The 25,691-nt window shown below is 34.4% G+C and overlaps 1 protein-coding gene across 2 annotated transcripts in view; it reads left to right on the plus strand.

The window, feature by feature from the left end:
* The window catches only part of ARNT2 (aryl hydrocarbon receptor nuclear translocator 2), a 252,475-nt gene that overhangs the window by 71,750 nt on the left and 155,034 nt on the right, over positions 1 to 25,691 (plus strand). For both annotated transcript variants that reach the window (XM_003755494.4, XM_031955647.1), the window contains exon 4: positions 21,144 to 21,357. In XM_003755494.4, the coding sequence (XP_003755542.2) occupies positions 21,144 to 21,357 (214 nt within the window). The remainder of the gene's footprint in view (positions 1 to 21,143; positions 21,358 to 25,691) is intronic.

A 25,691-nucleotide genomic window follows, 5' to 3' on the forward strand; every position in this document is an offset into this window, starting at 1 on the left:
TTATGAACTCAAGAAATGTATGAGCCAAATGAGAGAACCAATAACACTGACAAAAAAAATCAAATAAACCCACAACATAAAAAACAAAACTTTCTGTGAATTCTTCTCTAAACCCAGGAGTCTAATTGGATCAGTTCCTTTCCTTGTCTAAAAAATAGTTTTAGAAGTGTAATTTGGAACTGTGTGTTCTATTTCAGGTACTATACTACCACTACTACTATTACTAGCCAACATTTACATGGTGCTTTACAGTTTCTTTCACATTGTCTCATTTCATTCCCACAAAATCCCTGTGAAGTGGACAGTGTAAACACTATTACTTCCAGTTAATAATATTAAATACTTTTACCTCCAATTTATAGATGAGGAAATTGAGATATTGTGGGTAAGTGATTTTGACAGATTATGCAGCTAGTAAGTAGCATAACAGGATCTCAAATATTGATCGTTTGACCATATATTCAACACCCATCCCACTACATGACAGTTGTCCTGTTGAGCTGGTGATATTGGGTGATGTGCTGGTGGTAATCCCAAGAACATTATTCCAATTCTAGCTCCCTAAAGAACTCAGGAGTATAGGTCATGATCATTCCATGGGCTTTGTTATTTAAGACTTTATATACAGATACTGATACATAGTCTACTTTTTTTCCTTTTTTACCCAAAGAAGCAGGTCTCTGTCCTTTAAAGAATTGGAACCCTCCCTTCTCCCTTTCTACCATTGTAAGAATTTCATTTCACAGGTATTTAAAATGGGATAGGAAGATGAGCTTAATATAATAAGCCTGCTTTTAATATGTGATTTATGGATATCAGTGTCATCAAATCTCTTAATGCAGATCATCTGAGGATCCCTCGTTAGCATTTGTTAGATATTGTTCTTGGTTGGTCCCCCTTAGTATATATCTTTAGTAGGTCTTTTTCCTTCAAATATATGCTTGGGTAAGTGATCCCATATTTAGGTCACTTTAGCATAATTTTGGATTTGGATAAAATCATAGATATGAAAAAGAACATACATCAACATCTACTCAGAAGATCTTGAAGTTTCCAGTTAAAATAAATGCATAATTTTTTAACAATTGAATTTTTTAAAAATTTCAATAAAATTTGTATCTGCACATTTAAATATTATATAACCACACGCTTAAATATTATATAGTGAGATATCTTTATCAAAGTAGCCCTGAAAATTATTTGTATTTGCCTTTTTTATATTTATTTATATATTTAGGTTTATATACTCATTATATTTACATAAACCTTTTTTGTTTTTCTGTTATTGTTGCTTTTAAGAGAAAATTCCTACCAGAAATAACTATGTACCAATTCCTTCCTGACATGCTTTTCTTTTAGATCCTGATCTCAGGAGATCATGATTTCTGGAATCCAAGAATGTATTATTTTTTCCTCTAGAAGTAGTGTGGATCAGAGAGGTGGAATGTTTGTTAGCAATAAGGGTCAATGTCAGCAATAAAATGACAGTCTGGTAATTTCTATAAACTGATCAGATAATTCAGTAATATAAGCATAGAATCTCAAATTTCCAATCAGCTCATGAGCTCCAATGCTCATGCTCTGTCTCTAAATGTTTCTGGTCTAGGTTTAAAGCCTTGTGTTTGTGAACTGCATCTCACTAAAAATGTTTGCAGTGTTTGCTGTTTTGTGGGTTTGAAATTTGCAAGGTTAGCAAGTATGAATTTTTTTCACCAGTGAAAAAGTCTGTATGAGAAGAAGCCAGTTTTTATTCCTCCTGGTATTGTATTACTTATATCATCTTCCCCCCAGAGCCTAGCACAGTCATCTCCACAAAGCAGTCGGTAAATGTTTGTTGAATGAATGGATGTGGGGAGGTAGGTGTTTCTGGGCTATGCAGGGTTGTAGGATCATAGAATTTAAAACTGGAAGAGACCTTAGAGATCTTAGCCCTTCTTTTCAAAGAAGAAACTGAGAACAAAGGAAGTTAAGTGACAGATCCAAGTTCACACAGGCCATAAGTAGTAAAATCAATAGAAAATCTGAACCCAGGTCCTTTGAGTTCAATCCTATTGCTCTTTCCATGACATCAGGGAGGAAGTATTCTAAATTGCAAAACATCTTCTGTGTCTCTGGAGTCCAAGAAACCGTAGAATGTAAGATGACCAAAGGAATTCTGATGCTGCCCTCAGTTGTAGTGTTTAGAAAGACACATTTGCATTTCACTGACATAAAGAGCCAAGCATCAAACTGTCAAGAGAAGATTGATGCTTCTATGGAGAATCCTTGATAATGGCTAATATTGGCTCTTGAGGGAATATCTTTAAGACCAAAGGAGTCAACCTTGCTTTTGAAGCTGGATGATTTGCCAAAGGACATTCTTAACTTCTTGAAGCTAGCGCTGCTCTTTGAATTGTCTTTGATTCATAGACTTCTATATTATCTCCTGGTTATCTTCTGGGAATCTTTATTCCCAGCTATTAAAAGCCAAGGGAACATACAAATAATCAGACCAAAAAAATATCTTAGACTTTAAGAAAACTGATTTTTAAGCTTGAACCATTGGATATGATACTATGACTAGAGATTTGAAAAAGGAATATAGTTCATGGGGAATGATTATTTGTAAAATAAAATTTTACATAAAATCATAACAATCACAGTGAGAAAGAAAAGATGGAAAGAGGGTCATATAAGCAAGGAATAATTTAAAAACACATCCCAAAGCTGTGAGAATAGTATTAGAAAAGATAAATCCCAGAATAAACTGAGACTTGCCACAATGCTAAGCATAAAGAAAGAGGTTTTTTATTGGATGGAGAACCAGATTAACTTTTTCCAAATGGCAGTTTGGGAACAATAAAAAAAAAAGTCTTATCATAGGGAGTCTAAATAAATATGATAAACACTATTAATCATTTTAAAGTACCAAATAAATTAGTAAGCATTCATTAAGAGCCTAGAGAAAGGGATGGACATAAGAGATGAAGAAGTGGTAGAATCTAAATTTGTTAACTAATTGGTGGGAGCTGGGGGATTGGGAGATGAATAAGAGTATAGAGTAAGTTTCTTAAAGGATAAGATTTGACAGATTTGACCAAACCTTTGGCTTTGGACAAAATAATGGTGAAGTAAGGGGAAACTGAACAGCACTGTTTCAGCAAAACAGAGAGGTTGACTTGGCCCTGGGGAGAGAAAGAATAAAATTTATAAATCCAGCCCTCTTCCTCTGCAGAAATAAGTTAATTATATGATATAAATGGGAAGTATTTAGTCCAAAAATTATCTCCCTCAGCTGTTTGAATATCACCAGCATCAAAATGTGATTAACAAGTAAACACTGAGAGGGTTAATTTTATTGTGAAGTGACTTATTTCCTTAATCCTTAGTAGACATTAATTAAGGGAATAGGAATTTTGATTGATGATAGTGGTGAAAATAAGAACATGGAGCTCCTTTGGAAGATACTGAAGAGAGAGGAATTGGGGCAAACAACACCATGACAGCCCACATTATTTAAAATTGTCTAGAAGAATGAATTTATGTTGAAGTGATACTGACCTTATTCTGTGTGATCTTAGAGAGCAGAATCAGGGGCAGTGGATGAAAGTTATAAAGATTAAAATTTTGCGTCGAGATCAGCAAAAACTTCTTACGAGTTGAAGTTGCCCCAAAGTGGAATAGACTGCCAAGATATGTGGTGGCTTTCCCCTCCTTAAGAGTCTTTGAGCACATGGTAGGTAACTAATTGTTGTGTTTGGTATGATGACCATTCCTTTTGTGTGTGAGTTGGGCTACAAGGAAGATGTCCCCTTCTAACCATTGAATTCTGTGATTTTGAGGAACGTAAAGTGGGAATCTATATTCATGTGCAGAGCTTAGTGTGAATTTTGGCTTCCTAAATTACATTCACTTGGTCCTAGCCTCTTGCCAAGGGAGATTATTCAGTTTTACATTCTCACAGAATCTTGACTTAACCACACATCCTGTCCCCTGGTGGTCTAGTTTTATATCTGATAAAACACTTAGAATTTTTCATCTTTGGGAAAAAAATCCAGTTTGTAAAATTTACCTTTGTTTCACCAAAGAAGAATTGTCTCTTACAACTTTCTTATAATATTTTCCCACTGTGAAACCTAGGCAGATTTCTCTAATATCTCAATTCCATTTTCTGGTCCTCAAATTGTCCTGTATTAGGACAATTAGAGAGGCTCTGTTCTGTGGTGAAGGGCAAGAACACCAGCTCTCCATTGTAGATTAGGTAACTTTAGAGATCAGAAGTAGAAAAGAAAAGCCTTTTAAAATTGAGCAATACAGAAATGCAATCCTATTATCTGACAGGGATGAAATAACTAAAGAGGAACAAATTAATGGTCAGATACTAATATCTTTGCCCAAGTTATTCACGTAACCTGGCACCAGGTAAGACTGAGCTTTGGCCACTTAATCAGGTCTTGCTGTCTATAGACTGATTAAGTAACCATAACATATTTAACCATTTAATTACTCTTTTCCCCTAAAAGAGCTTTTTGCTACAACAATAAAGTAAGACTATCAATTCAATCTAATTATGCATTTTAAAGAAGATTACAAATATATCATCAGGTTGCAAGATAACTTAGGTAACATGGTAATTACTTAGTGCCTTTAAACATTAATCATAGCTAGTAATCAATTACTACTAATGTAATACTTGGATTCTCTTCAGATTAGAGTAAAAAAATACCTTTTAACTCTATCTGGACTTTTCTTAAAATCACAAAACATTTAGGCACATAAATGTGGCTCCTTGATCCCTTTGGAAAGTCCTTGGCAATGTCTCCTATAATAGCTATCTAGACTTTCCTCCCTAAACTCTAACAAGCATCTCTCCAGCTTAATAAAAAATATTAAATTATATTCTTATTGCCCACAGTTTGTGGCTTCCTTCTGTCTTCTTTTGCTTGATAGCAAAGTGGAAAACAAGAAAAAGAAAAATCACATGCAGGTTAGTGATACTGTACTGGCCTGAGAAAAACACAATACCAAGGTTTTTGCAGTGGTTATATCATATTCACAGCTGGCTTCTCAATGTCAATTTGCCTAATTGTGGAGAAATTCTTCAAGTTCACTTTCTTTTTGGATGCATCTTAAACCTGGTAAAACAATATGGTCATACTACTGACTATTTCTTATATTGTAGCTTCAGATAAAGATTCAGGAATTATGAAAATTTCACCACACATCAGAGCTTAAATGTCCTAAAACAGATTTAAACAAATCAGGGCACATTTTAAAATCAGAAATATCAGATTTCTTTGTAGTGTTCATGACCTCTCTCTCTGGGTCTTGTACATCATATGAATCAAAATCTCAATGAAAACCACACTCATAACCTTTTACTTTCTAGCGTAAGAGGAGTATTTAAAAGCATATGCAAGTGTACATATGTATTCATTCATAGACTCATAGATTTTTAGAAACACCCCCTAGAGATCTCTTTGTCCAACTTTCACATAGACATGTATATTTGTAACCAAAGCATCATTTAAAAAAAACTATACTGAGCATTTCTTAGTTTAGCTGTGGATTCACTTAGTATATCTCCAAGAGGAAAAATCTACTAATGAGTCAAGTTTTCAATGACTTAACTTTAAAATTTTCCCCCTTTATTCCTGTTATAGGTAGCTGATGTAGAGTCAGCCTAGAAACCAGGAAGACCTAATTTCAAGTTTTCCTTCTGACACATAATGATTGTGAAACCCTGGGCAAATAATTTAATCTCTCAGCACTTTAGGCAATTTTTAAAAACTATAATTTGAAGAGAATATGCCAATCTGCATTGGTACAGGAAATTTCTTTGCAAGAGAATTCCATGTACCAATGAAATCATAGTTCTCAGTCTTTACTCCCTCCTCTTTCCACCTTAATATTTTTTTTCTTTTTGAGAAATGTCTTATTTATTCTTACAAACATTTTATTACCTCTGCTTCACAATAACATTCTAGTTTTGACCTATTCCTTTGAATTTACTACCTTATTTTGTTTGTAGGTATGGTGGTGTTCAAAATTCTGGGGATAAGGAAAAATTTGCAAGGTGGGAGTGTTCTGCAGAGATCTGCTGAGAGGAGATTTGTCATATCCCAGAAGAATCAATCTATTTAACTTAGCTTAGAAAACTGCTTATCTTCTTTCTAGGTGGGAAAATATCTCAAGTATTTCTAGGTGGAAACATGCCTCCAAGTATTTCTGATGCAAAGAGGTTGGCTAGGTAGGAAAGGAAAGGAAAGGAAAGGAAAATGTTAAACATAATAGCCTTTTTTGATTTGGCTTAAATTGATCAGTATCTCTTTAGTGGAAGGATAACTTCACAAGGACGTTTTGAAAAGAGCAATATCACTTTGGCTACATCATAGATGCAAAAGACAATTTTTGAGGTCTTCTACAGACCTTGTATTCTTAAATCATAAAACCATATTAGAATATATGAAGCGATATATAAATAACTAGACAGAGTGGGAATCTCAGTATAATTCTAATCAACCAATCACTAAAGACAGACCTTCTTGTAATATAGCAGATGGCATTCATCTGGATACCTGTGGCTGAAATATTTTCAATGGAAAAGTCATTTCTTATGTTAAGAAGAAACTCTTATGTTATACTCTTTTCCAGCTTAATGTACTGCATTTACATGATAGCAAATAGATATTAAAATCTGACTTCCTATATGTTCTGTTGATGTGTCCTTAAACTCTGTGGGCCTTAGTATTATCAAATGTAAAATAAGGAAATTTGAATAATGATAGTAGATAGCATAAACATTTTTATCCCCCTTTTTAGAAATGAGGAACCTGAGGGTCTGAATTTAAGTGACTCATAAGGTGATTCATTATATTAGACTTGTGAAATTTTCATGAAGTTATTGGAGAACTTGACTGAGTATAGTAATGTATCTTCTCATCATCTCTTCCAACTATCACCTTGCAAAATTTTGCATTCTTCCCCTTCCTAAGGCCCAGAATTTTAAGTTTTAATAAATAACCACTAGATGGTGCCCTTGTTCATGTTTTTTTAAAAAAACTTTAATCCTTTCGAAGTCTATTTTTAAAAGAAAATTTGTATTTTATTTTTTCTAATTATATATAATAATAACTTGAAACACTTACTTAAAATCAAGAATGAAATTCCCTCCTTTCCCCGCTTTCTTTCTCATTCCTTGAAAAGACAAGCAAAACATTTTCATAAAGAAAATACAGACCAAAAAAGAAAGAAAAAACACGAAAAATTGAGAAAGTTTAAAAAATATGCTTCAATATATTTAGACTCCATCGGTTCTTTCAATATAAATAATAGCTTTTTTCATTATGTCTTGTATCATTGTATTGTTGAGAATAGCTAAGTCAGCCATAGTTGATCATTATCCAATATTGTAGTTATTGTGTACAATATTCTCCTGGTTCTATTCATTTCACTTCTCATCAATCTTCTTAAGTCTTCCCAGATTTTTCTGAAAGCATCTTCTTCATCATTTCATATAGCATAGTAGCGTTCCATAACAATCATATATCACAATTTATTCATCCATTCTCTGATAGGATCACCTCAATTTCCAGTTTTTGCTACAACAAAAAGAGCTGTTATAAATATTTCTGTACCTATAAAGTCTTTTTTTTCCTTTTTCTTTGATTTCTTTGTTATTCAAACCAAATAATCGTGGTGTTGAGTCAAAGGTGCCAGTGGTCCTTTGGGCATAATTCAATATTGTTCTCCAGAATGGTTGGATCAGTTTATAACTCCATCTACAATGCATTAGTATGCTCATTTCCCCACATCCTTCAACACTGGTCATTTTCCAATCTTTCCATATTAACCAATCTGACCATATGAGATAATACCTCAGAGTTGTTTTAATTTGCATTTCTCTTATCAATAGTGATTTAGAGCATTTTTGGAAGTCTATTTTAATTAACTTGTATGAACTCCCTTTTTATCAAGTATGTACATAACTCACAACTATACTTAATTTTGGAAAGAATCTTTTGAAATCCATAAAACAAAGAAATAAAATTGATATTTGGTGCCTTTTATTTGGCCTATTTCTTATTTGCTTAATTTTGCAATTTATGATTAATTATTAATCCCCCTTCCCAACTCAGCTTAATTCTCATTTACAATTTTAGGGCATATTGCTCCCATTTAGTTCAACTGATTTGCTGACTTTTCTACAAATTTTTTCTACCAAAGAGCCACTCTTTCCTTGAAAATACTTCCAGTAATTATTTGCCTTTTCCCATTTCCACTTATTTCCAGTATTGTATATTACTTCACCTTAATATCAACCCTGTTGTAAACTACTCCTTATGAGACTCCCATTTTCTACATACATTTTCAACATTTTTTTGCTCATCTCCAATTCTGCTTTTGTCTCTTATGTCTGGAATGTTCCCCCTCTGTAACTCTGCCTCATAGTATCTAACTTCCTTAGCTTCTTTCCTTAAGATTATTTAGTATTACTTTATATTTATTTGCTTTTGTATGTGATGTAATTTCCCAGTAGGATGACAGTTCTTTAAAGGCTAATAATATTATAATCTAGGCTAGTTAAATTAAAGGCTAGTAATCTAACACTGTGACTTGAATATAGTGAATACTTAGAGTTAGTAGGTTGCACTATCGTGCAATACAAAGAGCCCAGGCTCTTAGGTGGAAGAACTTATTCTCCAACACTTATTGCTTGTATGATCTTGGGCGAGTACTTGGATTTGAACTTCCTCATCAGTAAAATGAAAGCATTGAATTGGATTGCCTCTAAAGTCCTGTCCCATTCTAGATCTATGATTCTTTGCAGTTTAATTAATACCCACAGCCATTTGGTTGCTGTTGTCTCCATTTTAAACTTGCATTGATAGTGAGAATCTAGTTCACTAATGATATTCAAATATAGTAAGCTATTTTTATTCCTTTTGAATACTAAAGATTAGCTTTTTCCTACAGGTTTTCCTTTTCATTATCTCTTTTCATTTTGTCTGAGATGCACCAATTTAGAGAATCCACTATTTGTATCAGACCTGAGGTAGAGCCTTCCTAATTTGTATTGGTCAAGTCAGCCACAGTCTTGACTCTAACATATAGTGATATCATTTTGTTCCTCTTTGAGAACAAAGGAAAACAATCATTAGTCGACTATCTTTTGTAATCCTGGTATATTTGCTTATTTTTGAGTGTCTCATCATTACTTTTAATACTGTTGTGATAAAGAGTAGTACACATCTTCCTTTCCTATTGCATCATTCCTACCTTACATAATTAAGGAAACAACTCCCAATGTCTTCTTTTTTCTATGAAGCACAAAAATGTTAAGTATCTTTGACTTAGGGGTTGGAAAGGAGGTTGGATTTGTTATTGGAAGACCTAAACCCATGTCCTAAACACTAACATTTACTAGCTGTATGATCTTGCAGGTAATTTTATTCCTAAGCATTTTTTGTTTATGAAATAAATATAAAAGCAGTTAAGTTACCTGCCTCAAAAAGTTTTGTGAAAATCAAAGGAGAAAATGCATATCAAGTACTTTGTCAAATTATAGAGTTGTACAGATACCTTTTTAGACTTCAGGATCTTTGCTTTTAATGGTGAACTGCTCCCACTATCCTGACAGACTACAACCCATCTGTGTCTTGATGAATAGCGTCTGAAACCACTCTCATGGTGAGATCTTCTAAATTTAGCCGTGCTAATGCTTGGACAATATTCATACAGGCCATCATATTCAGAACCTTTCTATCTTGGTAGAGAAGATCATTTAGAACTTGTGCATTCCTGACATAACTTTTGAAAGTCCAGAACTCAGTGCTGTAGGAGTGGGACATTTAGTGGAGATTAACAAATATATGCCTTCATTGAAGTCTGTATTTAATGGATAAAGAATTGACTTTAGAGTCAGGAAAAACCAAATGAAATTCCTACCTCTTACAGGGGTATATGCCCTGATCAAATCACTTACCCTCTCAATGGCAAATCTTAAGGCTAGGGATAGTGGAAAAGATTCAGATCTTCACTGAAAAAGGAAATTGCCTCATCTAGGAGTTTACTATACTAATATAACAAATCAAAACCCTATCCCTTCCCAAGCTATTAAATGATATTTCACTCCTATTGATATTCCTATTTCTTATTTGCTTAATTTTGCAATTTATGATTAATTATTAATCCCCCTTCCCAACTCAGCTTAATTCTCATTTACAATTTTAGGGCATATTGCTCCCATTTAGTTCAACTGATTTGCTGACTTTTCTACAAATTTTTTCTACCAAAGAGCCACTCTTTCCTTGAAAATACTTCCAGTAATTATTTGCCTTTTCCCATTTCCACTTATTTCCAGTATTGTATATTACTTCACCCTAATACCAACCCTGTTGTAAACTACTCCTTATGAGACTCCCATTTTAAGTTTTGGCATACTTTTAGTTAATCTGTAATATTGCTGTTCATATCATCCTTCTGAGCTAACATCTTAAGTTTGCCACTAATCCTGCTCCCTCTAAAGCCATTATATCAACTTTCTCATCATCCTTTAATTTCTCACTATTGTTCAAAGCTGTGGTCTTACTTTCCATCATACTTTTGTTTTCTTTACTGAAATGTACATACTTTCACATCCTGCTTTTTTTTTCATTTGTCCTTTTTCTTTCCTAAAACAACTGTGTCTACTTCTCTCTCTCTCAAAATCTACCTTAAATTTTATTTTTCATGACTCCTTACCTCATTCAGTTAAAAATGGAGCATGGATTTCCAATCTGTAACAAATTCAACCAAGAAACCACTCAGTCTGTAAGTGGGGAGTAAAAGATCAAAGGCATACCGAACTTTTAGTTTATAAAAAAGTTGCTTGTGGAAGTTTGTCTCATTTCTTTTAGAAAAGATACTTCATGATGGCATACACATATTTTTATTGCCCAATCTACCCAAATGTACTCCATTCTGCCTTGTAATTTCTATTCCTTCAAAGATTACACTTTTTGAAGAAATTCTCTTAGAGGTTTGGGATTTTCACACTCATGCAAAAAATGAGGAATTAAGATTCTAGGTCCAGAGATCTTGAATAATGTTCTTTGTGGCATTATAATAATAGTAGCATTAACAGTGTATATTTATATAATGTTATGTATCTTTATAGCTAACAAAGTACTTTATTTCAGCTTTGCTAGATAGAAAGAATGTTATTATCTCCATTTTACTGATCAGGAAACAATTTCATATGGATGAAGTGACTTGCTTGAGGTCGCTTAGTAAGCAGGTGAAAACAGGACTTACTTTACAGTAAATAAAAGGAAGAAAAAGGAATTATAAAATACCTGCTACATGCACGACACTGTTGTAGGGCCCAAGGCTACAAATATGAATAAGACATCATGTCTGTCCTGAAGGGGCTGAGATTCTAATAAAGGAGATCCATCATGGATATAGAAATAAATATAAGAAATGGTAGAATACAATAAGATCAAAAAGGGCCATGAAGAAGGAAAAATTGTTTCCTTTGAGGAGTGAGAATATCAGGAAAAGTTTAGTGGAGGTGGTAATGCTTGATTTGAAGGTTTCAGCAGATAGAGAAATGGACTAGTGCATAGAAGGCATAAGAGAGAGTTTTCACAAATGCCCAGATCCTAAAGAGTTTGGGATGATGGTAAGGAATAGTTAGTAAACCAGTTTGAGTAGAATATGGAGTATGTAACAAGGATTGTTGCAAAAATAAATCTGAGAAAGGCAGTGATACAGTGGAGAGAGTTCTGGGCCTGAAGTCAGGAAAATCTGAGCTCATACCTAGACTAAGGTACTTATTAGCTATGGCCCTGAACAAGTCACTTAATCTCTCTCTGCTTCAGTTTCTTAATCTGTAAAATGGGAATAATGACAGTACCTACCTCCCAGATTTGTGATGAGGATCAAACAAGATAACAATTGTAAAGCATTTAGCACAATGGCTGACACATAGTAAGCACTATATAAATATCATCATCATCATCATCATCATCATCATCATCAGAAACCAGTTTGTGAAGGATCCTAAGTTCTCAGGTTTAAAAATGTATGTGTGCATACATGTATATATTGTAATATAAATCTATTTATACATATTTTATATCATAAATAGGTCAGACATAGGCAGATTTTTTGACTGTTATATGATGGATGGAATACAAAACTGAGTGAAATGAAATCACTAGTCTATTCTGTGGGTTCAGGAAAAAAGGTGATGAGTGTGGTAATGTGCATCGAGATATGACATGTAGAACATATCATGGAAATAGAATCAACAGGACTTGGCAGCTGCTGAGGTATGAAGTATAAAATAAGGTTTTAAACATGAGGGGAAAAGGGATTTTCAAGGAAGGCACATTTTGAGGGAAGAAGATGACTTCTGTTTGGGGCATATTTTTGACATGAGGTGCTGGAATGATATGAAGGCAGAGATGTTCAACAGGCAGTTAGAATTGTGGGAATGGATCAGGCCTAGCTATATAGATTTGTCAGTCATCTGTCCAGGTGATAACCAAAGCTCTGGGAATGGGTGAGAGCATTGAAAGAAGAAAGACCAGAGGAAAGGACCCAGGACAGAACCTTGGGGAATAAACTACCCTCAGGTCCTAAGAGGAAGACAATGAACACAGGAGATTGAGATGGAAAAGTCAAATTGGTAAGAAAAAAACCAGAAGAGGGCAGTATCACAAAAGTTCAGGGAAAAGAGGGAATCCAGAAGGATATTGTTAGTCCATGGTGTCATATCTTGTAGATCGGTCAAAAAAGATGAAGAATGAGAAAATATTTTTTTATTTGGGAATGAAAAAAGCTTTTAGTGGCTTTGGAAATAGCACTTTTTAGCAGTAGTGGATATAGAAGTTTTAAATGAGTGGGCAGTGAGGAAGGAGAGGTACCACAACAGAGTTATAGAAATTTTGCTGTGAAAAGAGAAGACACATTTAGAATGACAGCTCAAGGGAAGATAACAGAGATATGAGTCTGTATATAAGGAAATAAGTCGCAAAAAAGGAAAGATTCATGGATCATGGTCCTGAGGGAGAGTCCAGAAGAAAGGAGCAAGGGTACAAGCAGAAGGGTTAGTTAGGTTGGAGAATTCAGCCTTGATGGGTTGATAGAATACTTCCCTCCAGTGAGATTGAAGCAAAGTTGTATTGGATTGGTGACATTCTGCTGTCATAACATCTCTCTTGGCTCATATATCCACTTTTTAATATGTCTATACCATTTCACCAGGACTATTATAATGGCCTTCTAATTGGCCTTCTTGTCCCAAATCTCTCCTCCATCAATCCAACTTCAGCTCAGCTGCTGAAGCGATTGTCGCAAAGAAAAAATCTGCCCATGTCTCTCCTTTCCTAAGTTAACTTCCATCCTTCTCTATTATTTTCAGGATCAAATATAAAGTACAGCATCTTTAAAATCTCTTTGAAATCTGTCTCCTACATGCATTTCTAAACTTCCTCCCAGGAAGTCCTAAGACTTCATCTCCTTCCACACCCTTTATAATCCAGCAACATTGTCCTGGTTGCTTTCAGTCACAAATGATATTGTCTTCCAATTCTGTGTATTTGTACTGGTTATTCTCCAGGCTTGCTATGTTCTCTGCCCTTACTTCTATCTCCTCACTTTCTTGGCTTTCTTTAATACCCAATTCAATGCTACCTTCTACAAAAGGTCATTATTGGTTTCTCCCTACCCCCCTTCCCTTTGTGATTACTTTTCACTTACTATATATACAGACATACACAATCATCTATTTATATCATCAATATATGTATATCACTTACATATGAACATATGTGTATATATATACATATATGTATCTTCTTTTCATCTCTCTATCTCTGTTTCTCCTCTTCCTCCCCCTTAAAAAAAAAGACAGACACTTCTGTCTCATCTTTCTCTGTGTTTATCTCTCTCTGTGTGTGTGTGAACGTCTCATACAAAGTTAATTTCATAATGTTTTTCTCATTAGAGTGTAAGGTCCTTGAGAGCAAGAGTGGTATTGCTTTGAATTTTTTTCTGTATCCTTAAGGGCTTAGCATTGAGAATGCTACATATTAAGTGCTTAATAAATAATACTGTTGACTTAGTGACATGAAAAGGTTTGAAGGTGTGTAGTCTCCCACTTTGGCCTTCCTACCTAATCGTAGATACTGAGACTTCACTGCTTCCTTCTCCTGAGTCTAATAGGTAAATCTTTTGACTTACCTATCTGTAACCCAAGCCATCCAGCTACGTCCTGCCATCTGCCCCTCATTCCATCTCAATATTCCTTGTTCTCAATTTCCAGCCCTCTATCATCTTCCTTTTTTAGCATGTAAAATTTTTGAGGGGAGGGACTATCTTGTTTGTTTTTATGTTTGTCTAGCTTGGCACAATGCCTGGTACACATCTATGTATCCTCTATTTCTCTATTCATCCATTTATCCATTTTCCTTTTTATTCTGTGGCAGGTGGCTTTAATTTCAATAAAATCAGTCATTATTTATGTTTCCTTGCAAAATAGAGTTTAGGAATTAAAAAAAAGATTTTGGAACAGGTGCTATGTGGAATGTGATCAGGAGGCATATCTGAATAAAAAGATTAGTGTGTATTAGGGAATATTCAGTTCAAATCAACTAGCATAAATGTGTAGCCAACCTAGTCAGCATGGTTTTATGATTCCCTCCAGTAGGTTTCTTAGTCTCAGAGGGTTGAGAATTAGGAAGGTGCAAAGGTGAAAACAGCAGGACAAAGCAACACAGGATTCTTTACATCCTTTGTGCAGAGGTTTTTACTCATGAATAGAAATCATTTCCTCCTTGATTTTATGGCTCAGTCGTTTTCAATCATGTAATGCTCTGTGTCCTTACTTGAGGTTTTTTTTGGCAAAGGTACTAAAGTGGTTTGCCATTTCTTTTTCTAGTTTATTTTACAGAAGAGGAAACTGAGGCAAACAGGTTACAATGACTTGATGGAGTCACACATCTAGGAAGTGTCTGAGGCCAGAATTAAACTCAGGAAGATGAGTCTTCCTGACTCCAGGCTGGATATTCTATCCACTGTACCACATATTTTTCTTGAAACCACCTAGAATCTCTAGATTCTTTCTGAGCTCAGTTTTATTGCCATTCACCACATTAGGTCTTCATGTCTGTCAATATTCCACCTCAGCGGCTAGTTCCTATTATCAGAATTATCTTGGTTTTATTGTATACGTTTTGTACATACTCATGTGTTTTTATTTTATTTATTCCAATAAAATGTAGCATATAGTAGGTATTTATCTTGAAATTATACTTTGTTATGGTTTCCTACTTATCCCCAAAATTAGTAACTAGGTATATAGTCAGTGTAAAGTAACAATAAATAGGAACTAAGAGTGTAAAGGGGAACATAGAAGCCACTTGCAAAAAATGTCTCCTAAATTAACTAAGGCAGAATTATATGTTAAATTAGAAGCAGCCATTAGAAACAGTCTATTTAACTGTTCCAGTAATGGCCCCTCAGTCAATAAGGTGCAAATAATCTCTGAATATACTCAGAAAAGCTAGAAAAATATTATGCTAATAAGGGATCATGGATAACTTTGAGATGAAATTGATATGTAAATGAACTAGCTCAAAAGTGGGGCAAATAAAAGTTAAGCTGCCATTCCAAGCCCTATTAAAAATGAAACTCCCAAAGCCTGCCCTTTAATCACTCCTCTACCTGCCATGGCTCTATGCTGTCCCAATTCCAATCTGTTGTTATATTAGTGACTCTATATGCACCTCTCCCTTCCCTCTCTTCCCTGTCCTGCCTCTCTCCCATGCCTTTCCTGCTTTATCACAAGTCATCTTTCTCTCTGCTCTCTCTACTCTATTCAAGTGTCATTGATACATCATTATTCCCTGCTTGTTGCCAGCATGAGATTGGCCTTTGAGTATCCAAAAATGGATCTTTTTATGGCCTCTTAAGTCATGAACTGATCACACTAGGATTAGGAATAATTATTCAAAGCCACACATCTTGATATGCTAACGAGGCACCATAAATCTACTGGGAAAAAGAAAGGTAGACAAAGAGAGACCTCCCCTCAGGGTTGGATCATGATAGAACAAGGTTTAATAAATGTTTGTTGAATTGTTGGTTGATTTAAGAATAGAGAACAATGTGGTGTTCAAATTATTGCCATAATTTTGGCACCAAAGGTAAATAAAAATGGGCCCAGAACAGTACAATGAGCCTCTGGCTTGTATAATGACTTTTAAAAGTACATGTTAACATTATTTGTGTTCTATGTTTATTTTATTTAGTATTTCTCAATTATATTTTAATCTACTTTGGGCATCATTGAGACCGCGTGTTTGAAACCTTGATTTACAGGTTCATGATTGTAATGGAAGGAGAATAAGCTGGAACAGGAATGGATTAAGGGTCTAGATGTTATATTTAATGCAGAGATTAAATTTTAACAGGAATGGAAGCTGTGAAAGAGATGGAATGACAGCATTTTGTAGTTAGAGAGGAATTTTTAAATTCTGATGGAAAGTGGAACACTTTTGTTTGATGGTGAAATAAAAGAAATGATTTCCCCAAGAGACTTTTGAGTGGAGTTGAAGATTATAGGAATTAAAGAGGCTGATGAAGTGAGAGATACCAAGAGTATGACTAATAAAATATCCAAGGATTACCAAAGAATAATGGTGCAAATTAAGATGTTAAATCAAATGAGGAAATCATTGAGACAAATATCTTGGAGTCTGGTAGAAGAGACAAGAATGTGGAGAAGGTGATAATCTGATGAGTGGACTTTGAAGGAGAAATTTTTGAGTAAACATGGAAAAACAAGACCCCAGAAGTGTCAGAGAAAAACAAGAAGTATACTGTCATGCAAGTTCTGGGATTTTCTTGGGAGATCTACTTCTCCTTATTCACCTTATCCTATCACAAATCATGTTCTTCTCAACTACAACCTTGGATTACCATCACCACTCACTAACTTTGCTACTGTTTAAATGCTGCTGAATGGAACTGGAGAAAATCAAGAAATTGTGCTGACTGATCCACTACAAAATTATATTATGTAATCTCAACTTGGCCCTCACTGCTTCAAAGCAATATTTTTATATCACCCTAATCGATGACTACTTTACTCGTCAAAAAAGACTTTCATCCTTCCTCTAATTTATCATGCCTCTCCCTCACCACTCTCTGTTAAGAACTTTGTTTTTCTTACTTTGCCTGCAGCCTTTAATACTGTAGATCACCCTCTCCTCTAGGTTTTTCTGACATTGCTCTCTCCTTATTCTGTTTTCCGGAATGCTCCTTCTTAATCTCCTTTACTGGATTGTCATCCAGATTATAGTTATTAATCATGGGTGTCTCCCAAGGGTCTATTCTAGGTAGTCTTCTCTTCTCCTTCCAGGATATTTCTTTGGGTGATTTCATCCACTCCTGTGGATTCACTTATTATCTCTGTGCAGATTCTCATCCTCTCTTCTCCCCTCCAGTCTCACACCTCCAACTTTCTGTTGGACAGTGTGAATTTCTCTTTTAGACATCTCAAATTTAACATGTTCAAAACTGAATTTATTATCTGTCCCCATAATCATCACTTCCTCTAAATTTTCCTATTACTGTCAAGGGCACTGCCATCCTCTCAGTCACCCAAGCTCAACACTTTGGTGCATCTTCAACTCCTCATTCTCTCTCACTTTTCATTTTCAATCTATTAAACTTTATTAAGAGCCCTGACTATTAAACCTTCACAGTATCTCTGTATTTATTCTTTCCTCTGATCCTGACACTATCCTGGTAAAGACCTTTATCATCTCACTCCTGGACTACTGTAGTAGCCTACTGACTGTAATCTTCCTGCCTCAAGTCTCTCTATACTGTAATTCATTCTTTATTCAGTGACCAAAATGATTCCAAACCCAATACTCTACAGCTTTTCCCAGTAACCCAATTTCTATTTACTTTATGCTGCCTTGGATTTCTCTTTTCCAACAACTCCTGGTTTCCTTGCTTCTCCTCTTTCCTTCTTGTATCAGGGCCATGGTGTTCCTGATATCCCTAGGCCTAGAACTGTATATATTTGGCTGCTTAGCACAAAAGATTGGTCTGTTTTGCAAAACAGTGGGAGACTTATTTGTGCAAACTGATTTTCCAATTTCTTTTCTCATAGAAATTTTATTTCACTGCTGTAAAAGTATATATATTTTTCTTTGCTTATATAAGCTTTTAAAAAACTAGTTTTCAAGCTTCTATTAAGGATTTTGGTGTTTTATTTTTTCTTAATTTTTGGGAAACATTGAGTATGTCATATAAGAAATAACCGTGTTCATATTAATTTTAGGTACTTAGGTCCATTGAGGTTATAGGAGTTCAAAGTAAATAATAGCTGAGGAAGACTACTTGTTTTTACTCTGTAGGTTGATTTTGAATTTTTTTCCCTGATTATTTGGATGGGTAGCATAGGTATTATAAATATCCTTTAATTTAGTTCAAGTTAGTTAACACCCTTTTTTGCCCTCCATGAACTTAGGTCCCACAAGCAACAACAAAAATTAATAGGTACCCATGCATACATGCAGGAGTTTGTTTTATTCTTGAATTTGATACCAAGAATACCATGAGGTTTTTAAACACATGTGATTCCAATTTTATTTAAGCTTTATTTAGGTTCTCTGGAGAAAAATAAAGAAACCCTTCCACTAGCTTCCTTCCTTGCAGCATTTATTAAGCAATGACAGGCTTCTAAGATGCTGTGCTGGGCAATTTGTTTCAAACCTGCAATCTTAGATTTCTCATAGCAATAGCCTACACCTTTACCAAAACATGATATTTTTGTTTAGCTTTCCAAGTCACACAGTATCTGTGGCCCCAGATGTCTCTCCTTTCTTCATATCTCTAATCTTAGGCACCAAGAAGAAAAGAAAAATCAAAATCAGTCCATCTAAACAGACATCCTTGTATTAAAATTTATCAGTGTCTCCTGTTTTCCCCAGAGAGAATCTTGGGCCTGAGAGTCACACTACCTGGGTATTACCCTACCATTATTTAGCAGTGTGGCCTTCCATAATTTTCATCACTTTTCTGGGTCTCAATTTCCTCAACTTTTAAAATGTAGGGAAGGGAAAACTAAAGTCCCTTTTAAATTTATTATTACACATTTTTGAGAACTTACCAATAGAAAGCTGGTAAACAATTCCATCTTGATTCTGATTAGATAAAACCTGATTGGGAGATGATGGAGCCTCATTTGAATTTGCCTAGTCTCTTCTTCCCATTTGTAGATGAGTATCTTGCCACAGATGGGCCATATCATATTCCTAACAGAGTGACTAATTTGTAGAAAAGCCAGTTGTATGATTTACCTTTTGATTCCTTAGCTAATGTTACAGATATTTAGGTGCTTGATATTCTGTCAGTCCCATCACCATTCTCCTACTCGTCCAGAATGAAACCTATGAGTCATCAATGTCCACCCTCTCTTTCATCTTAAGGTTTCCAGTCTTATGCAATATCAACTCTAAAACTCTTCATGATCTTCAGTAGATTACCATTGTTTGTGGGATTAAATCCAAAGTTCTCAGTTGTCCATCCAACCAAAGTTCAAGGTTCTATTCTACTTTTTTAATCTATTCCCCTAATATTTACCTACATATATTTTCCTCTCCAACCAGATAAAGTTCTTCACTTATCTCTTAGCTCAGTCTACCTTGTTTTCCACTCCAAGCTTTTGCTCATTTTGTTGTCTTGGCTTAAGCTACCCTTCTCATTCTTCTCTATTTTAATCTTTTTCATATTTCAAGATTGATCTCGTATACTACTACATCTTCTCCATGAGGCCTTCCTTGTCTACTCCAATTAAGACTGATTTTTTTTTCTGGTCTAACCTATTAGAACACTTATCTATAAGTATAAGTTAATCATAACTGCTTCTTATATTTAATTATTCCATAAGTGCATGCCTTGCCTTCTAAGCTAGACAATGAATTCCTAAAAGGCAAGAATTACATCTTAGTGCCTCTTTGTGCCTAACCTGGTGTTACTTACGTTACAGAAGCTTAATAAGTGTGTGTCATGCAGACATTAATCAAGTAGAACCAGACACTAGACAGGTTTCCTGAGGATTGCCGATTTGCATATTTAAAAACAGCCTCAGAGTATGACTGTAGGTAAAGATATAATCAACAAAATAGTTCTCCAAGTTGATAAAGGATAGAATGTTAAACCAGACCTGTGTAGGCAGTGCATGGGGAGAGCTCTTTTTAAAGATTATTAGTTGTCATTGCAATCATTGATCTTGCCACTAGTTGTTGGGTATCCCTTGCAATATCTTGTTCTAGATGTGCAGAATATTTACAGGCATGGCCATTTTGCCAGATGGCAACTTAAACTTTGACGTATTTTCTCTAATTATCATAACAAGGAGATTGAATATGAACAATTCTTTTAATTTTCCACTGAATTTGTTAGTAAGAGAATTTTTCATAGAAATATTAGTAACTGCTTTTTAGAGGATTTTAATATATCATTTTAGTTAATCAAAGTAGAAGACATACCTTTATAAAAGATTCTATACCTTTATAACACTAATGAGACCAATAATACTAAGATTACAAATTGTAAGCTATAAACTTTACGTTTTATCCCAGACCCAACAGATTTTCTACCTTAGCTGAACAACTGTATGATTGGTCATTCAGTATGGAATAAATCGTTGTAATTTCTTTAAATTTGTTCCTAAATGTGGAACATTTTTTGAGTTACCTGTTAAGCATGTTTGATTAATTTTATGCTAATGAAGCACAAAATATCAGGTTTTATTATTAAAGTTACTAAATAGAGACTTTAGAACAATTAGAAAATGAAAATAAAAATTCCAGATCTAAAAATAAAGTATTTATGGAAATGTGTCCATGTTATACATAGAATTAAGCATGCTAAAGTTTTACAATTGCCATGCTATCTAATGTTTTTGGTTTGGTTTGGTTTGGTTTGGAAAACCCTCCCCCAAAACACCTTGTTCTTAAACTTTATTAGACCTTGATTACTTAACTGAATATTTGCACTTACTAGGTAGGTGTTAAAAATAAATATATTACATAGCAATACTTGGACTCATGCTTCTTTTTTTCTCCCTTCCTGATTTCCTTTTTCTCCTGCAGAGAGAATCACAGTGAAATCGAAAGGCGTAGGAGAAACAAGATGACCCAGTATATCACAGAGCTGTCGGACATGGTTCCCACATGCAGTGCCCTGGCTCGCAAACCAGATAAGTTAACCATTCTGCGCATGGCAGTCTCACACATGAAGTCCATGAGGGGTACAGGAAACAAATCTACTGATGGAGCTTATAAGCCTTCATTTTTAACAGAGCAGGTAACACTATTCCCCCATTTGTCATTTTATTTTCTTTTCCAAGCAATTTTCATATGTTGGAGCAAGAAAAAGAAAGAATGTCATTGAGAACAATATTCCTGAACCCTTGGCAAATATCCATAGTTATGGAGAAAGGGTGGGAGAGAGGCAATTAAGTGTATAGAAAGAAGACAATCCAGAGAAAAATATAAGAGTCAAGAGACAAGAAGAAAATTAGGTTAGAGTAATATAAAAAGCCAGGGAAGGAGAAAATTTAAGAAGACAGATTTCTCAACAGTTTCAAAGGCTATTGAAGAATCATTAAGAATTAGAACTGAGAAAAGGTTATGGGATTTGACATTTAAGAAGTAACTAGTAACTTTCTGAGAACTACTTACAGGGATTCAAGCCAGATTAGAGGAGTTTATGAATATTATGTGTTTATAACATATATGAGTTATTGTACTTCATATAGGCATGCCATTTTTGTATTAGACATTTAACAATAAATGTTATGAATAAACATATTTATTCTGTACCTTGATCAATACAAGGTAAAAACAGTCTCTGTGAACTGCTTATAGACAGAACCTTTGTGTGTTCTGTATATAGTCTAGCATATTAGAGTATTCAATAAATAATGAACATTTGAATAAATATTTAAGGAGTAATTTGATTCTTTCTTGGCCAGCATTGTTAGTCTCTTCCTGTTGATTAGCTTTTGTAGTCAAACATACTCAAGTCTCTACTATTTTAAAAACAACTGCTACCACCACTTTCTGGAGAGTTTTATGCGTTTGTTGGTTTTTAGTTGTTTCAGTCATATCTAAATATTCATGACCCCTTTATAGAGTTTTATTGGCAAGGATACTGGAGCAGTTTGCCATTTCCTTCTCTAGCTCATTTTACAGATGAGGAAACTGAGGCAGAAACGGTTAAAGTGACTTGTTCAGGATCACACAGCTATTGAGTGTGTGAGGCTGAATTTGAACTCATGTCTTCTTAACTCCAGTGCTCTATCCATTTTGTCACCTAGCTGCTTTCATGTGACTTTACTATCCCTTTAATTGCTCAACTTATGTCTGAAAATTTTACTTCCGAATGTTTCAAAGTGATCTATGCACACCATTTTCTCACCATCTAGAGTAATGGAAAGAACTTTGGATCAGGAAACAAAATACTTGCTCCTTCTATCTCTTTTTGATACTTAACCAGGTGACTTGTAACAAGTCATCTTTCCTTTTGGTACTTCAGTTTTCCCAACTGTAAAATAAGAAGATTGGACTATTTTGTTCCTTCCAATTCTCAATCCTATGTTTTTGTTCCCTTAGAATTTTATTGATACTACCAGACTCCTCAAACTAATTTAATGATCCATAGACACAATCAATCTGCAATTATTTAATGAAGAGTTTAAATTTTTATTGGTGGGGAAAACTGTGATCTATATCTTTCACATGTCAAATTTAAAATGAAGATGGTTCCCAGGTGGAGAAATGTCAATAAGCAGTTGAAAATGGAATATTTTGGTGAAAGACTGAGGCTAGAATTGAATGAAATTTTGTCTTATGGGAACAAAGGACACTATGACTAGGACACTCGACTAGGACATGGGAAACCTGGTTTTAGTCCTTTTTTTATGTGCCTGATTAAGTGACTTTAGGTATATCACTTAAATAAACATCCTATCTTTCTGCTTCCTTATTTATAATGTCAGATGTGTTCATAATAGATTGTTTCTGATATTTTAACTTTTAAAAATCCACTATTCTATTGTCCTTTTGAACTGTTTATTTAAATGTATATTGTTAAAGATCTTTTCCAAAATTTGTGTTTCAAAACTAAAACCAGAGAGATTAATTGACCAAATTCATAGGACATAGACTTGCCTAAAGCCATAAAACGAGTCTGTGATGGTGCTGGTTGGGCTCAGATTTTCTGACTTCAGCTATTTGATCTCTCTGACCATGGTTGGAGATAGGCTTTGGGAACCATACATGGCATAGTGAAAATACAAGAATCTGAATGGGCTAGAATGTGAGACTAAATCTAATAAAATGAAACAGTAAAGGAATATTTAACATCTTATTCTCAGGCTCAAAGAATCATCTTTATAAGTACAAGATGAGGGAGGTATGGTCGGTTATCAATTTTTTTTTTGGCTGAGACAATTGGGGTTAAATGACTTGCCCAGGGTCACACAGCTAGGAAGTGTTCTGAGGGTAAATTTAACTCAGGTCCTTCTGACTTCAGGGCTGATGCTCTATCCACTGTACCACTTAGCTCTCCCTCAATTTGTTTTTTTAAAAGATCTTGATACTGCAATGGACTATATAGTCAACACAATGTAAGTCAACAGTGTGAACTAAAAAAGCTAATCCATGTTAGAAGAGAGGAATTATGCTCAGGATTTGGGAAGTGATAATCCCTCTTATCAAAAATGGGATATTGTGTTCAGTTTTGTTACCATACTTCAGAAAGGATGTTGATACACTGGATAATGGATCCATACAGTCATCTTTGAGAATGAAAGACAATCAACATGTATACATATACATATATATATATACATATCTATAAGTATATACATATATTGTATGCATATTAAACATCCATACACATATATTTCATGTTATATTAATTTATATTTTGTTATGCTATATTACCTTATTTTATATTATATATTAATGCTAGCATTTTAATATCACTTTAAGTTTGCAAAGTGCTTTACCAATATTATCTCATTTTTATCCTCACAATAACCCTGGAAAATAAAAGCTATTATTCTCATTTTACATTTGAAAAAATTGAGGTACATAGAGGTTAAATGACTTGTTCAGGATCACATAGCTAAATAAGTGTCTGAGGCTGGATTTGAACTCTAATCTCCCTGACTCTATCCAGCACTCTATGCTGTGTTACCTGACTGGCAATATGAGAATTCGTTAAAGGAATTCCTTTTAGTTTTCTTGTTTTGTTTTGTTTTGTTTGTTTATTTGTTTCTTAGTTGGAGGAAAGAAAACATAAAAGGGATGTGATTGTATTCAAGTATTTGAAGGGCTGGTTCATGAAAAAAGGGATTAGATTTATTTTAGTTGACTTCAGAGAATAGATTTAAGCACAATTTAGGTTAATTTAGGTTTTATATAAGGAAAAATTTCCTCACAATTGGATCTATCAAGAAGTAAAATGGACTGCCAAAGGAAGTAATGGGTTTCCCCTTATTTAAGGCCTTCAAGCAATGGCTTAAATGACTGTTTGTCAGGCCTGTTGTATTCTTTGTCTAAATTGAACTAGTATAAATTGAACTGAAATAAGATTCTGTGATTCTAATTTCTGAATCTAAAGCGTGTACCTATGAGAGAATTATTTGAAATCTGAATATGGTCTCAAATGAATATAGAATCTGAAATAGTGTGAAATGCTCTTCGTTTAATTGTTGAGTCAAGTAAGAGATATAATAAGTAATGATAAAATGGGCCCCTTTTCTTTATAAGAAGCTTATAAAACCTCCCTTTTATGGAGGATTTCATGGTGATCCAGCTTTAAATATGTTTCCCTATGAGGCTTGCAGCTACACCAGACATACAAGTCTTTGACCTCTATTCCTTGAATAACTGATTTATTTAAGCAGGCAGTTCCTCAAAAGAACATCCAAAATCTTTGTTGCCTCTTCTTATAATATCAATTGGCCTGTCTTTGTTTCTGCCTTCGATGCAAGATGTAAAATATAGCCAGATGTCTATTTGTTAGAATAATGACTCTCCTTCAATAGTAGCATTGTTTGAATTCATACTGCATATTCCTACTGATCTGGAACCAAATACCATATTTTACGTAATTATAACTTCAATTAGTGCAAATTTGAATACATACTACCACTTCACAGTGATCCATTAGTCTCACTAATCTGGACCTAGGTAACCAAATAAATACATTTTAAAATAAATTGATAATCTGGTGACTTTGAAACCTTTAATCACATTCCTGATATAATATCTATCAACAGACAGAAATACTAGTAAGGTTCATTAGCACCTATGCTGTCTGAACGTCTTAAACCAAGTAACAGTAGCTTCCTTACCTTTCATTAGGAAGGAAGCTGTACCTCATTCCTCTGCTGTTTAGACAGCATAAATTGATTTCATTTAAATTGATTTAGTGCCATTCAACCCTCCCTAAGATGTTGTGTAGCATTCTGCAACTAATTGATTCCACACAGCTTCCTGCTTTCAGCTAAAAATAGCTCTGCTGCTAAAACCTAAGAGGCATTTTAGGGCATGTATTCCATTTCTCCAGGTTTTATCTATATGAAGTGGTGATAGGAACTCTAGACTAAAAAATCAGAAAAGTCA

The sequence above is a fragment of the Sarcophilus harrisii genome, chromosome 2 (assembly GCF_902635505.1).
Source record: "Sarcophilus harrisii chromosome 2, mSarHar1.11, whole genome shotgun sequence".
NCBI classification, from domain to species: domain Eukaryota; kingdom Metazoa; phylum Chordata; class Mammalia; order Dasyuromorphia; family Dasyuridae; genus Sarcophilus; species Sarcophilus harrisii.